Source organism: Squalius cephalus, assembly GCF_949319135.1.
Source record: "Squalius cephalus genome assembly, chromosome: 8".
NCBI classification, from domain to species: domain Eukaryota; kingdom Metazoa; phylum Chordata; class Actinopteri; order Cypriniformes; family Leuciscidae; genus Squalius; species Squalius cephalus.
The window spans coordinates 14,164,394-14,179,158 of NC_137129.1; the positions used below are offsets into that span (position 1 = coordinate 14,164,394).

General features: G+C 35.8%; 1 protein-coding gene and 1 long non-coding RNA gene across 4 annotated transcripts; one reads left to right on the forward strand and one right to left on the reverse strand.

The window, feature by feature from the left end:
• Nucleotides 1-514: 514 nt before the first annotated feature.
• On the forward strand, nucleotides 515-8,999 carry LOC307163834. 2 transcript variants are annotated; one of them, XR_013822158.1, is made up of 3 exons: nucleotides 515-592; nucleotides 8,728-8,828; nucleotides 8,925-8,999. It is a non-coding gene; the product is annotated as an uncharacterized lncRNA (long non-coding RNA). The 2 variants fall into 2 exon arrangements; XR_013822159.1 differs by having other exon boundaries at nucleotides 8,744-8,828.
• A 2,158-nt stretch (nucleotides 9,000-11,157) lies between these two features.
• Nucleotides 11,158-14,308, reverse strand: tac1 (tachykinin precursor 1). Of its 2 annotated transcripts, none has more exons than XM_079879067.1 (5): nucleotides 13,738-14,308; nucleotides 12,719-12,821; nucleotides 12,553-12,576; nucleotides 12,051-12,107; nucleotides 11,158-11,909 (listed from the first exon to the last, which is right to left on the reverse strand). In XM_079879067.1, the coding sequence occupies exons 1-5, from the start codon at nucleotides 13,849-13,851 to the stop codon at nucleotides 11,863-11,865; spliced, it is 345 nt and encodes a 114-aa protein (XP_079735193.1). In that variant the 5' UTR covers nucleotides 13,852-14,308; the 3' UTR covers nucleotides 11,158-11,862. The 2 variants fall into 2 exon arrangements, with proteins under 2 accessions (XP_079735193.1, XP_079735194.1); XM_079879068.1 differs by having other exon boundaries at nucleotides 13,744-14,265.
• Nucleotides 14,309-14,765: the final 457 nt, after the last annotated feature.

A 14,765-nucleotide genomic window follows, 5' to 3' on the forward strand; every position in this document is an offset into this window, starting at 1 on the left:
GTAAAGTCTATTCCGGCGCAGTATATTTTGTAACGTCCTAAGACAAATGGTAATGCCATGTTGGTAGATTAGCACCTGTAGAATGTCCTTTTGTTGAAAGCCCAGATAAAAGTAAAAAGCTATGTTTAGATCCATGTCAGAAGCAGTTCGACTTCACGAGCGCAGGTCTTTACTAAAAAAAATATTACGACTTTATTCTCGTAATGTTTCGACTTTAATCTCGAAACATTTCGACTTTATTCTCGAAACATTTCGACTTTAATCTCGAAATGATAGCCTTTTTATTTTTCAGATTTTTTTTTTTTTACAGATTTTTTTTTTTTTTTACGTTGCGGTTCGACTTAATCGCGAAACGTTTCGACTTTAATCTCGAAACATTTCGACTTTAATATCGAAACATTTCGACTTTAATCTCGAAATGATAGCATTTTTTTTTCAGATTTTTTTTTTTTTTTTTACAGAATTTTTTTTTTTTTCGTTGCGGTTCAGGGCTTCCGTACAAAGTAGCCTACATCCGTGAGAAGACAGACAGCGTTGTGATTTTCTCAGGTGAGGTTCGGATGAGCTGACACAAGGATACTTCTACTTTAAGGTACATGTTATTGTATGATTAACTTGTGTGTATTTACAGTGTCTCTAAAAAGTATTTGGATACTTTTAAAAGTGGACACATTTAAAACTGTATGAATGTTATTCCATTCGTTAGTCTATCATTGAATCAGCTTTATTTGCTGGTTGGTACACTCTAAAAAGAGATGTGTTAAAAAACAACACACAGCATGTGTTGATGGTATTTTTAACTTCTTAAGATTTTTAACACTCAATGTGTGTTAAAATGTAACTCTGGATAGAATAGCACTGGGTGGAGGAGAGTTTGTGTTTATGAAAAAAGTATAGGTATAGGCCTATTTTATATGGTATCCCATAAAATGCTCTAAAATAAATAAAGCAATACATTCAAATAAATAAATAAAATCTTAATTCATGAAAACTTAAAGATTAACAGGTGTTTTTTTGCAGCCAATCACATCATGCCTCTTTTTAAATGTCTTTTTCAAATGCTGCTTTCACTTGTTATTAATAACCAGATTAACTTTATTTCTGTCAGACGTCTACAGAAGCTCTTATTGAGAATTAACAGGTTTTGGTGTTGACGATTCATTGAATGTTTCATTTAAAGTCACCAGAATCGTGATTAGTGTCAGCTTTATTTGGGCTCTTGACCCTTGACTCTTTAACATTAGTTTTCTCTGATTACTGTAAATGTGTATTTGTTTTAACACATTTAAAACAGCAGAAATAATCATGAGAAAAATATGCTCAGATGATAATATTATCATCATGGACATGTAGTGTTGTTTAGATCAGCAAGAGTTTAATATTTGAAAGATGAGTGTAATATATAAAAGATGATTTTTAAAAAAGATTAGCATGTTGCAATTAGCTTAAAATTCATTTTTAAATACACAGTTCGTACAGAATTTTACAGACTATGGTATCAAACAGACATCAAGAATCAGCACATGAATCTCAACAATGGTGACAAACGAAAAGCTTCATGCCGCAATGCATGCTGGGTGCCACCATAGTACAAATCTCATCCATGACTCCCAGCATGCATTGCGGCATGAAGCTTTTCGTTTGTCACCATTGTTGAGATTCATACGCTGATTCTTGATGTCTGTATTTGACTAGTTTCTGCGGCAGATTAAAATTTTCAGAAAACATTTATTTGATTTATTCTGCACTGCTGGATTGGATGATGTAGTGTCACAAGATTGTTATAACTAACAGCACATAAATAAATTAAATGCGCACCATCCATATACTCATAAACTTGATCAGATCAGCTCTTGCTGATTATGACATCATCAAGAAACATCTGATCATATTATCTCTCGCCATAACAAATGTATTTTATTAAAACACAGTTAAAGCAGCCAGAGAAAAGCTAAAAGAAGAGTAAAGGGTCAAGAGCTCAAATAAAGGAGCCATTAATCACGATTCTGGTGAACACATTCAATGAAACATCAACATCTAAACCTCTGTTAATTCTCAATAAGAGCTTTATGTAGATTCATGATGTCTAAACCATCCAAATGTTCAAACAAACTCTTTATTAAACGTCACTGGACTCCATAAACACAAGTTAACAATATGTTTCAGTGTTCGTCCAAACACTCAGTTGTAAAAACACAGGAAGTAACTCTGGCAAATACACACCGACTACAGTCACATGTGACACATATCTGATACAAGTTGTGTAACTATAACACATTAGTGTGTAAAAGGTTTCAACACACTTCTGTGTAAGAGGAATAACACATTAGTTGTGTTAAAGGTAATACAAAATGTGTAGTCCTTATAAACACAGAGATGTGTTAAGAATCGACACAGGTTGTATGTTAAATTTGACACAACATGTGTTGTCCCTTAGCACACACACTACATGTGTTAAAATCTACACAACATGTGTTAAAATCTACACAATATGTGTTGTCCCTGAGCACACACACTACATGTGTTAAAATCTACACAACATGTGTTGTCCCTGAGCACACACACTACATGTGTTAAAATCTACACAACATGTGTTAAAATCTACACAACATGTGTTGTCCCTGAGCACACACACTACATGTGTTAAAATCTACACAACATGTGTTGTCCCTGAGCACACACACTACATGTGTTAAAATCTACACAACATGTGTTAAAATCTACACAACATGTGTTGTCCCTGAGCACACACACTACATGTGTTAAAATCTACACAACATGTGTTGTCCCTGAGCACACACACTACATGTGTTAAAATCTACACAACATGTGTTCAAATCTACACAACATGTGTTGTCCCTGAGCACACACACTACATGTGTTAAAATCTACACAACATGTGTCATTTTTAACATCTCTTTTTACAGGTTGTGTTGTCTTCAACTCATCATTTTGAGCGCTGACACTCACCATCACTGTGAATGGAATGCAGTGTTTGCTATGTTCTCAAACAAACAGGCCAGTGTAAATACAAGTTATTTATATACAATATTTTGTCAGTTGCTTCATTTTAATTAAATTCTAATTAAGTGCAAACTCTGTTAACTGTTATCTCTTCATGAATTTTTGTCAGAAGCAGCATTATCAATTAGGGGTTGAAGCGTGAATAACTGAATAATGTCCAGTACAGTGAGTCTGTCCAGTCATTGAGCTTGAAACATTGTCTTGTACTTTGTGTGCACATGCATTCTGTACTCGACTATTGATTAAACGGTTAATATTTTTGCATCTGGCCCTTTCGCTTTATTTTTTAAAATGACACAATTTGTGTGTTAAAATGACTTACACATTTATTGTGTTAAATTTGACACAACATGTGTTGTCCCTGAGCACACTCACTACATGTGTTAAAACTGACACAACATGTGTCATTTTTAACACATCTCTTTTTAGAGTGTATCAGCATTTGTGCTCTTGATTTAGTGTGATATTTTATTACGCAGTGTCCCTCCCTTGTGAAAAAGTAGCATAGGCTTGTTTGATATCACAATTTTAAAGCATTGCCAGTTAAACATTTTCTTCACACACTGTTCTGACATGCACTTTTCTGAGGACGTAGGCTACACCTGAAGTGCACATAAAAGCCTGTCAAACAGCTTGTGACAACTAAACTAAGTGTTGCGGCTTATTGCGCTTTAACCATCAAATACTTAAAAGGTTTACATAAACACAAGTCAGTTATGTCTTTAGTGAACGTGAAGAGTTCGGAGAGAATCGGATGTGTGTCTGTGTATTATCTGTGCATGAGGTCTTAAAGTAACCGCAGTCTAATAAACCTTCTAACACTTTTGTCATTGCCATTAAAAGACAGAAAAAATCAATTCCTGCTCTTGACTGAATAATTTCAGTAGCTTTAATAAGAATCAATGCACATTTAAATTCGTAAAGGGAAGTTTATGTAGTGTTTTATTTTGACATCTGTTTATTCAGTTTCTTACTTGAATGCTATTGTTACGTAAATACACCAACTGTAGCTGAAGTTTATTTTAGTTTAAAATAAACTAAAAGTTTTATTGGTTTATATCATTTGTTTCTTATGTTGTATTTGTCCTATTATTTGTCATTTGCATCTTTGTTATTATTTTTTATGACAAAGATGAAAAAATAAAAAAGGGAAATAAGATTTTGGCCCACCTCTTCTTTGGCCAAAACGGCTTGCCACTTTTTAAAAATATTTTGTTAAATTGTATCGCTTTTAATTGTATCCCTAATTTTTAAAATAAGGAAATTAGTTTGGCTATACTTCTTAGTGACTTAATATAGTACTCGGTGACAAAATAGTTCTAAAAATTAACACAAAAAAAATCGTGGTAAGATCGTGATCCTGATAAAATACACTTTAAAGTACAATGTGCTTTTTAAAAGTATACTCTTATGGGATAGTTCACCTAAATTTATGTCATCATTAAAAATATGGTGTGTTACTGTTTTTTAAATTAACAGCTAAATACCGTTTTGTCAGCTACATTATAAAACTGTAATTTAACAGCATATTGCATTACAACATTTAAAACAGTAACAGACCGTATTTTTACAGTATGATGCTGGCAACCACAGCTGCCAGTAGTTTACCGTTTTTTTACAGGATTATTTTTTACAGTGAACTTATCATAGGTTGTATTCCAAGTACATTTAAAGGGATCCTATAATGCTCGTTTCACAAGATGTAAAATAAGTCTCTGATGTCCCCAGAGTGTGTATATGAAGTTTAAGCTCAAAATACCCCACAGATATTTTTTATAGATATTTTAAATTGTCACTTTTTGGGTGTGAGGAAAAACGCGTCATTTTTGTGTGTTACTTTAAATGCAAATGAGCTGCTGCTCCCAGCACAAAGGGTGGAGCTTCAAGAGCTTGTGTCCTTTTACCTCACACAGACATGCACTGAAAATTTCAAAAACGTTTAGCCTTTTATGTTCAAACCGGACCGGAGTCGTACAAAGATGGCGAGACTCAAGAAGAAGTGACAATGTGATGTATTGATTTTTATGTTTATTAATTTCTTCAAATGCATTATAGAATTGTTCAATGTTATTTTCTTGATATTGCTAATATTGTTTGAATGTTTATTTGTGCTTTAGGTAAACGAAATAAGTAAGAGCGTTATGTGCATTAATTCATTTCATTATTTTCATTTGGCATACCAGTGTGATGACGTCATCGCACACTTCGGTATGTGGTGCGCGTCCATGATATGCTCCATTCAGAATCAATACACTGTTAAAGAAGCAATCACTGCAGCGCTCTCTTTTATTTTATTCTTCTTTAATCTTTTTGTACTTCTTCTTCGGTAACTTAAAACACTTCGGTCTTGAGTTGTAACATTGTTTAATGCAACACTGATGAGTTGTACTGTACGGATGGAAAGTAGTTCATTTTTAGTTTAGTGATAGTGTGTGTGTGTGTGATGTGTTAGCATTTCTGAGCACATGGTTAGCATGGATGCCTCGCGATTAGCGCGTTAGCCCGCTAACGTTATACACAAGAGAGTTATTTTTGTCAACATTGTTTGAATGTATAAGAGTTTATGATGTTGTTTCAGTTTTATGAGTTATCTGAAACTTGCACATTTGTGTAATTAACTCCTTCATGTCTGTGAATTGAGTTATGCATTTCAATAGTTTTCATCAATCTTGTAAGTGACTTTATTGTAGGAAATACATTGGACGATGGAGTGAACATTGGTTTGACATGAGCATGTAATTGATATCTCAGCTGCATTGTTGTCATCAATTTCATACTGTCATTTAGTGGGTTCGGGTAAATATTTAGTCTGAAAATGTGTTTTCTCTTTGTAAAGAACAAGTGTCACTGTCAGTTGTAAATGCCACACGTCTCTAGTGTGATGAGACATGCTTGAACTTACCTATATTTACAGCTAGTCATTACTTTGTAAGGAAAATGTTATATGCACTGATAATGTAATGTACTGAGCATCTGTTATACATGTATGTTTTTATTATTTGCCATTCAGAATCAATACACTGTTAAAGGGATACTTCAGGATTTAGCATTAAGCTTTGTATTAGTAGAAAACCTGTAGTATTTTCGAATTACCATGCTTTCCACCCTCATATCCCCCTGAGACAAGAGATTTATGTATTTTTTTGTCTGGAAAAAATCCTCCGATGACGCAAAAATCGTCATTTTGCGTCATCGGAGGATTTTCTGGCCAGAGGCTAAAGACTACAGCCAGTAGGAGGAGCTGTTCCGCATGTTTTCAGCCCGCCCATAGAGGGTTGGATCTCACTCACAGAATGTACACAGTGTCAGCCGTCTTTCTTTGGAAGTTAAGCTAACAGCAGAGAATGTCTAATATGGCGAGAAGTTTCACTCTCACTACACTTCCGGCTTCTGAACTGGTTGCAGTTCCACTCTGATTCCATATGAGGGCGCTCACAGGACGACTGCAGAATGAATGGTGATATACCCTAAGCCTGGTCAATGGTGGTATACCCCTCAAAATCCACTTTTCTCAGGATATAATTTTTTGTCTAGTAATTTGAGTGTTGTATTCGAAAGGAGATGCAAAGAAATTACACATTGCTGGGTGTTAGATTTTTTAGAGTCACTTATTTGCTTTAAAAAGTCTTTCAAAATGTCAATGACGTCAGAATGCTGATGTCATTAGCAGAACGCTAGCGTGTTATGGGCAACAACAACTCAACCTGTAAGAAATCAAAACGACATAAGTACTCGTTCATTCAACTTTCGACCTAAAACCCATGTTGAACTTGCAAAATCTACAATCAGATCTGAGATTTCTCAACGGCAATCGGGTGAAAGAGACAAATTTAGCCGTCTAGCCCCATTGACTCCCATTCATTTTGCACTCATGGCGATCGCCACCAGTGGAACTCTGGTGGTACTACAACCAAAATTCGGTACAATAGGGCTTAATAGGGAGTGGGCAGGGTCTCTGTAGACGGGCTCTGCTAACAGGCTCTTATACCATGGGCTGTTTAAATACTCGATTCTGATTGGCTGGAAGGTGTGCAGTAAAACCGTTTAATGCACAGGTAGTTCCAGTCAGTTTGATTACAGTTCGAAATTAATCCGCTGTGGAGAAAGCTGAATAGTAGGAGAAAGCTGAGTAATTAGGGGTTACCATCCTCCTTTTCCCGGACTTGTCCGGCGGGCGAGATCGTTCAAAATGTACGGGATTCAGCTTTTGCGTTCTGCAGTCGCCATTCATTGTTTACATGCACACCTTTTGTTTCAATCTAACTGAATTCATTCCGATTGGTGAATCTGAATGTAGTGTTTACATGAACGCTAAACAAGTGATTGGTTGATGTGCGTTTTACCATTGCTAATAAAATTCCCGCTCCTCCGTGAGAGATGCGAGACCCGGCGCGTCTCAGTAATGACGCCACCGGCCTCGCGCCGTTCTCCCGCGCCCCTCAGCCTCGTCCTGCTCGCCACAGTAAACATAATGAATGAATGGCGACTGTAGAACGCAAAAGCCGAATCCCGGACATTTTGGGCGATCTCTAAATCCCTGGCAAACTCATCACGTAGGCTAGCCTTGTTGTTTGTTTTCAACTGCGCTCCCCTTACCGGTAGGCGTGGCCTCCTAAGGCAGCGAAGCAAGTGCATTCTGGGAGTTGTTGTCTTTCATCCACATAAGCCAAAAATACATTTTCTGGCTTTTCTCAGTCTAGAAAGCTCCAAATTCAAAAATTTCTTCACATTTCTTCTACTTAAATTACCTATTTTAAATACACATTCATCTTCCCAGAGGTGAAGTATCCCTTTAAAGAAGCAATCACTGCAGCTCTCTCTTTTACTTTATTCTTCTTTAATCTTTTTGTACTTCTTCTTCAGAGGTATTACAACAACATGTAGAATACAACAGGACATTTCTGAATGGTTGATGAATTTATGTAGCTGATGTGGAGTTAACTATCTTCTAGTCATTGATTAGCATATTCTGTCATGATAATCTTTAAATTGCTTTCCTGAGGGCGGGGTTTATGTACATTTTAGGGTTAGTGATGTTACTAACCAGTGAAAAAGCTCATTGTAGTCCCTACCAGCCGTTTGTTGTAGTCCTTAAAAAGCGATTTCTGTAAAAGAAGATATCTCCATTTGCTTTGAACTTTGAGCGTTGTAACTTTGCAGATGTTGTTTATGCTCAAACAGCAACATTACACACTAACTGAAGTTAGAAAATTGAAATTATAATCAACCACCCCTTTAAGTAGGGGTGGGAATCTTTAGGCACCTTATTGTCCGATTCTGGGAGTTCGATTCCAAAATAATTCTTAACCTCCTTTTTTGCTTTTTTATTCATTTGTTTAATAACTTCAACATTAAGTAATAATAATTAATAATAATTAAGGAAAAAATCATTTTTAAATGTTAATAGTCTATCCAGAATCTTTGAAGTGAGAATCAAGATGCATCGGAGAATCAATTTCTCTCACCCTTACATTAGTGTCCTTTTATTTCATTAATATTATCTGCAAGTATAGTTACAAACATACTTTTACGATTTTACGTACACTACAATTGCGCATTCAATACGATTAAGCACACTTGTTTTTCACAAGTGGTGACTTAATTACAAATAAATTCCAGTATACAATACATTACTGTCATATGTGGTGTTGCTGTAGTTTATGACTGTGCTGTCAAGTGAACATTTGACCTCTTTTGTATGAGGCTCCATCACCTAAAGCTGCTGCAGAGGACAGTGTGCGTCTGCTGAAAGAGCTTCATCTGTTTGATGCTCTGAGAGCGGACAGAACCACAGCTGCATTCGGGTAAGACCAAATGTCCTTTCCCTTCTCTTCCCTGCCCATAGCAACTTGGAATTTTTCATAGTATTTGTCATTCCAAACAGTTTGTTTCTTCATTAGACTGGAGTTAAGAGTGCCTTTCCTGGACCATTGGTTCACCACATACTACCTCTCTCTGCCTGAAGAGACGAGAGTGTGGGTTTATCTGACACCTTCCAATTCAATGATTTATCCTTACACATGCCGGTCCCTCCTGTGGCTACTTGTCTCCATGCAAAGTTTATTATTGGAGTTTGACAAACCCCAAACCCTTAAAGAGAGTCCATACAAAACTGAAAATTGTCATTTATTCACCCTCATATTGTTATAAACCAAAATGACTTTTTCTGTGGAACAAGGGCGGCGCTAGGGAGGGGCTAGCATTTGCATTAGCACCCCCAAGAAAAACCAAAGCACCCCCATACATTCTTTCTGGAAGCAATTATATACATGCTGTATGTTATATTTATAATAAGTTGATAAAAGCAACAAATAAAATAAAAACATTTGACTCATTACGCATGCATGACGTGATTTGCAGCTACTGCCACACTTTTCGTAATGTCATTGCATTTTAAAGTGGAGCGGTTCCTTGTGCCAAGGGCTGTGCCCCTTGTAGTCGCACGTTTATTAAATTTATTAATATTAATAGCCTACTAAACCATACTTTAATAGCCTAAATAGCTATAGGCGGGATATAGCATATTCTGCGCTCAAGCTCGTGCATAAAGCTTGCTGCAAAGCACTGGTAAAAGTAATGATTATGGATGTGTTGGGAGAAAAAAGAACACATTTTAATTATTTATTAATAAACTATAGTGCTTTCTGAGCCTAGCCATCTCCGCAGAGACGTGCCTTTATAGATAACTGCATAATAGTCTGAGGTACTGCACATGTACATGCACATGGCACAGCGCTTTAAAGCCTCTTCCTCTTCCTCTCTTTCTTGAATTTATCTTTTCCCTTTCAGGTGAATGATCTTTGAGAAAAATTTCCCCGGCTGCTACGAGTGGACGCCACATTATTAGATGCCTTGCTGGATCAAGGCCACAGACCCCTCGGCCAGAACCCTGTCCATCTACAAGCCTGATAAAGACCAGTAATCACATCAGACTTCAGACCTTGGCTAAACAATACAATCACTATAGCATGCATGCCTCCCACATGAAGCTGGTTTAAACATTACCATATTTTATTGCTTCCACTTTCTCTGTTTAGTTTACTAAAATTTGTTGTAAGGCTGGGTTTAGTCTCCTAAAGAGTCAGTTTTTCACAGGTTAGTGTGATTTCTTCAGCTCATGCAATAGTTCAAAAGATAAAAATGGAGGCCCTGTCAACTTTTCAGGCCTTCAAGCTTTCTTGCATACTCCATTAGACTCATGTTTGTTTTTTCACACCTTTTTATGGAGGATAGATAGATAGATAGATAGATAGATAGATAGATAGATAGATAGATAGATAGAAAGATAGATAGATAGATAGATAGATAGATAGATAGATAGATAGATAGATAGATAGATAGATAGATAGATAGATAGATAGATAGATAGATAGATAGATAGATAGATAGTGATATAACACTGTTCAAGAGTTTGAGGCCGGTTAGGTTTAAAATGTTTTTGAAAAAAGTCTCTTATGCTCACTAAGGCAATGCATTTGATCAAAGACACAGGAAAAACAGTAATAATGTAAAATATTAATATTATAATGTACATCAATTTAAAATGACTACTTTCTATTTAAATATATGTATTTTTAATTTAATATGTGATGGCAAAGCTGAATTAAAAAGAATCGTACAAACTTTTGAACAGTAATGTTTTTGTTTTTTGGTTCAGGAATAAATTATTAGTTTAAGTTACTATTTTTTTTGTTTTGTTGTTGTTGTAATATCTGGGCTGGATAATATCTGTTACCACTGTGCAATTGAGCTATGCACTTATCCCAGGTTCCTTCAGTGGGTCCGTCCCTTTAGTGAGTGTATTTGTGTGCGTAGAGTCAGCTAATTGAAATGAATAATTAGTTGGCTAGTTAAACTGCTTTTAAGCAGTTATTTATTCCAAAACAATATATAATAATTTTGAGACTGTTAGTCTCTGAGATGAATGAATGGCACTGGTTAAAGTAGGGTTCACTGTTTATCCTTTACTGCTGGCTTAATATTGAGATGTGAAACTAATATTAAGGGTTAAGAAATTATGTTTATTATTATTTTTATAAACTCAATGTCGTATTTGTATTTTCTTTGGTGCACCATTACTGAAAGAAAGTGTCAGTGGAAAGTGGATTTTCAATTAGAGAAAAGAAACGGATTGAGTGATTAAAGAAGTTTAATGTGCTACAGATGCTGGAGTGATTGCATTAAAAGATCTGGTCATGATACTGAAAAGGGGTTTCTTCAAAAAAACCAGTCGAGTTGTGTTATGTTAATACAGTTCAACAAGCCTGGTTTAAAAGAATACTTGATGGTTAAAATATATCTAATAGCCTGTAGGTGGAGTGAGTGTGCCATTGTGAAAGCACCTTTAGACCGTGATACGCCACACATTCAACAATACAAGGAATTAAAAGTTCCACCAATAAAGAAAATATTTTTAATATCAAGCTACAATCACACAGAGATATCAAGATAGCAAAACCTTTGCTCGTAGCAGTGACAAGACATGCGCAGGATGACATCACACCCGGACTGTCTGTATTATAACATCATCAGTCATGGTGAAAACACTATGAGGCACTAAAATTGACATTTTCAGCACAAATCTCTGAGTACCTTAGAAAGGACAACGCTTTGCTTTAATGCTCCACAACATCGGGAATTATGTTGTGACAAACACGTTTGATCACAGCTGAACCATTTTAAAATGTCTGACATAAATAAACTGGCACAGGTGTGGCCTTATTTCACAATGTGAAATAAGAATGTTTATTTCTGACCAGAATAAAAAAAATAAAAATGAGTATCACATAATGAAATGATCCGTAAGGACGCGGATGTGACGATGATCCATTTTAGCCATTAACGTCTTTTGTCGTAGATTTGTACTGTTCCCCATTCATACGATTCTGTGAAAAGAGAAGGTTGGGGTTACACATAACTCATATCTCAATTTTAAAGCTACTAGTTTTTATTAGTGTTATAACTATTTCTATCATTGATAAAATACAGCTAGCCTAAAACTAACTGAGAGGTTTTGCCGTTCCTACCTGGCTCCTCTTGGCTTCTTTTACCCATCAGCCCCACAAAAGAATTGATTTTATGCCCTGAAAGACAATTAAGGGTTATATATATATACATGTATACATACATACATACACACATATGTACAGTTCTGCTATATTGTTAAAGCCTAGAGTGCGGTTGAAGGATGTTAAAATTGTTTTTATTCTACTGAGAAAAAGACCTTGAGGTTGTGAGCTTCCATTAAAAAGAAGCATGTGTTGCTAACATTCTTAAGATTCCATTTAATAAGCTGTGAATGTGACTATAAAACCTGCAAAGTTCAAGGATTTGTAAAGATTTCTCTTCTCTCTTCTAGAGTTCTAAAAACCTTTTTCTTCATGTGAGAAAAAAAAAAAAAACACTGAAAATGTTGTTGGATAATTATATATGTAAATCTCTCCTCAAGTGTCATTGCTTTTAGGCAAATGTAAGCATTTATCAAATAATATATGCATTGTATGGGGGAGTGTTTTTGAGATCACTTACTTTTTCGTGTAATCTGTGCATTTGCTGTGGGGGTGGAAGAATGAAAGAGATGTCAGTTATAGGTCAAAAGCATTTTTTTGTCATTTGCTGCATTCTAGTTAAAACGTATTATCAACATCTGATTTTTTTTTAATGATATGCATGAGATATAGGACTGTGGTCTTACCAGAGGACCGTTTTCCCATCAGACCAATGAACTGATGAGGTCGGGGTTTCCTCGTCATACGTCTTAGTATCTCTCTGAAGGGATCCGACTGAAGCCACTCATCCTGCAAGAGATGATTTGATTAGTGGAACATTAGACCACCAGCATACAGATGCCACTCCTCACATTATAATATCACTGGAACCCTTGCAGATGTTGATACAATTAGTATTTTATAACTCACCAATGCATCCCAATACAGAATTCACCAAATTTCATAATTTTTCACCACAGTTTTTGAGCACAGAAATACTTTACTAGGTACAGCAGTTGCAAAGATGCAGTTTATAGACACAAAAACCATGAGAGACATAAGTGCTTGGCTCTCTTCCAACCCGCAATGTCAAATGAGAAACGTGTGCTCCATTCAAACAAGCAATATGAGCATTGGGTAATTCAGCACTGGACAGCGACCTGTGCATATTGTACTTGAATCCTTTCTAACTACCCAGTGAAATCCAATGAATACAGCTGATAAAATTTTTATTGTATGTGCCATGTTCTATGTATTTAATGGTTCATTTATAAATTATTGCTTTTGGTCCTCCTCAATCCTGAATATGTGGCTACGTCCTACCGAATCGATAATAACAATGTAAAATTATAACAAAATGTTTTTACATAATGTTGCACATTATTATTACACATAACTTTATTAGTAATTACAATGTAATTTGCTCACTGGAATGTCAATTGTGACATTTTCTGTTAATAATCACATAATCACTCTATGAAGCTGAGCTTTAATAATAAAAAGTAGCATAATTCAATATAATTTCCTTTACAGATAAGATTTTTTTAACAGTTATCAATAGAATATACTAACATAATATAGTCAATATGATGAGACTGCTTGATAAGAATGTTTTTTGTTGTTGTTTTGGCTAATAAAACCAGCCATAAAAGTGTCAAATAGTTACAGTAGCTTTTATTTAGTCTAAAAGACATGTTTAGACAACAGTCAAACATTAAAAACTCACCTGTACCTGATTGTTGCCTGTCCAATAATCAAGGTCTTCTTTTGGACCCAATTCTTCTCCAAAAACTTGGCACAAAACAAGAAAAAGGACTACAGCCGGTAAGAGAAATTTCATGTTTCACCCAGTAACTTTCCTTTTCCTTTCCCAAAGCACTTTAAAGTATAAAACGCAAGGTAAACGTCGATTCAAGTCGTATTGTTCGTGTATGTTGTTCAGTGTTCTTTCAGCTGTGCGTGAACAGTTTTCTCCACGTATAACACAGTTCTTTAATGCGCGCGTCCGATGCGCGTCTCCGTGACCGTACTGACTCGCACGCTCGGCTTTATAGCAATGCAACAGGGAGGTGACAGGTTCCTTCCGACGCTTAAAATCGATAAAACAAATAAATGTATTAGTCAGATTGCTTTAAAACGCACAATGACGAAGAGCTCTCCTCTTTAATATTTCGCTCACATTGCTAGAGGAAGTATCTAAAGTTGAAATAGTCCTGGTTCGGACAGTCCGTGACTTTATGGACGTGTGCTGATCAGTATGTAGACTGCAGACAGGTGACGTTATGATTGACTCATTCGACGCATATTTTACGAAGTTCCGTCTACAACTGTGCAAACATGAATGCAGATGGCTCGTTTAACACGATTCTTTTGCGTCAAAGGAGGTGAGCAACTTCAGAAGGGTCTTGGAAATAGAAAAAAAAAGCACATATGAGAGGAATTAAACACTGAAGAAGCCGAAACCTTTGTTTTTTCTCCCGTGTTATATAAACTAACAAAAGATTTTGAATTCGGGGTGCGAATCACAACTGAATTCTTCAAGGAATTGCAAGAGCCACGAGAGATTGCCTATGTTTCGGGCTCTCCGAAACTAACAGCTCAACACATCTCTTGTTTTCAAAAGAATGAAACTCTTTTTTTAAAAGCATCCTCGCTCTTTCTTTTTAATAACCACTTTTTGTGGTCTGTTCATGGCTTTTGAGTTTATCCTTTTAAGGTTAAAATGTTCTGGATGTTACATTTTAAATTACATTT

What these genes read in the sequence shown, in the direction of transcription:
- tac1 (XM_079879067.1), bottom strand. Translation starts at nt 13,851, where the DNA reads ATGAAATTTCTCTTACCGGCTGTAGTCCTTTTTCTTGTTTTGTGCCAA. An exon ending in CAGGCAACAATCAGGTACAG is followed by an intron (nt 12,822 to 13,737) that starts GTGAGTTTTTAA and finishes CATCTCTTGCAG; the next exon opens with GATGAGTGGCTTCAGTCGGA. An exon ending in AAGAAGCCAAGAGGAGCCAG is followed by an intron (nt 11,910 to 12,050) that starts GTAGGAACGGCA and finishes CTCTTTTCACAG; the next exon opens with AATCGTATGAATGGGGAACA.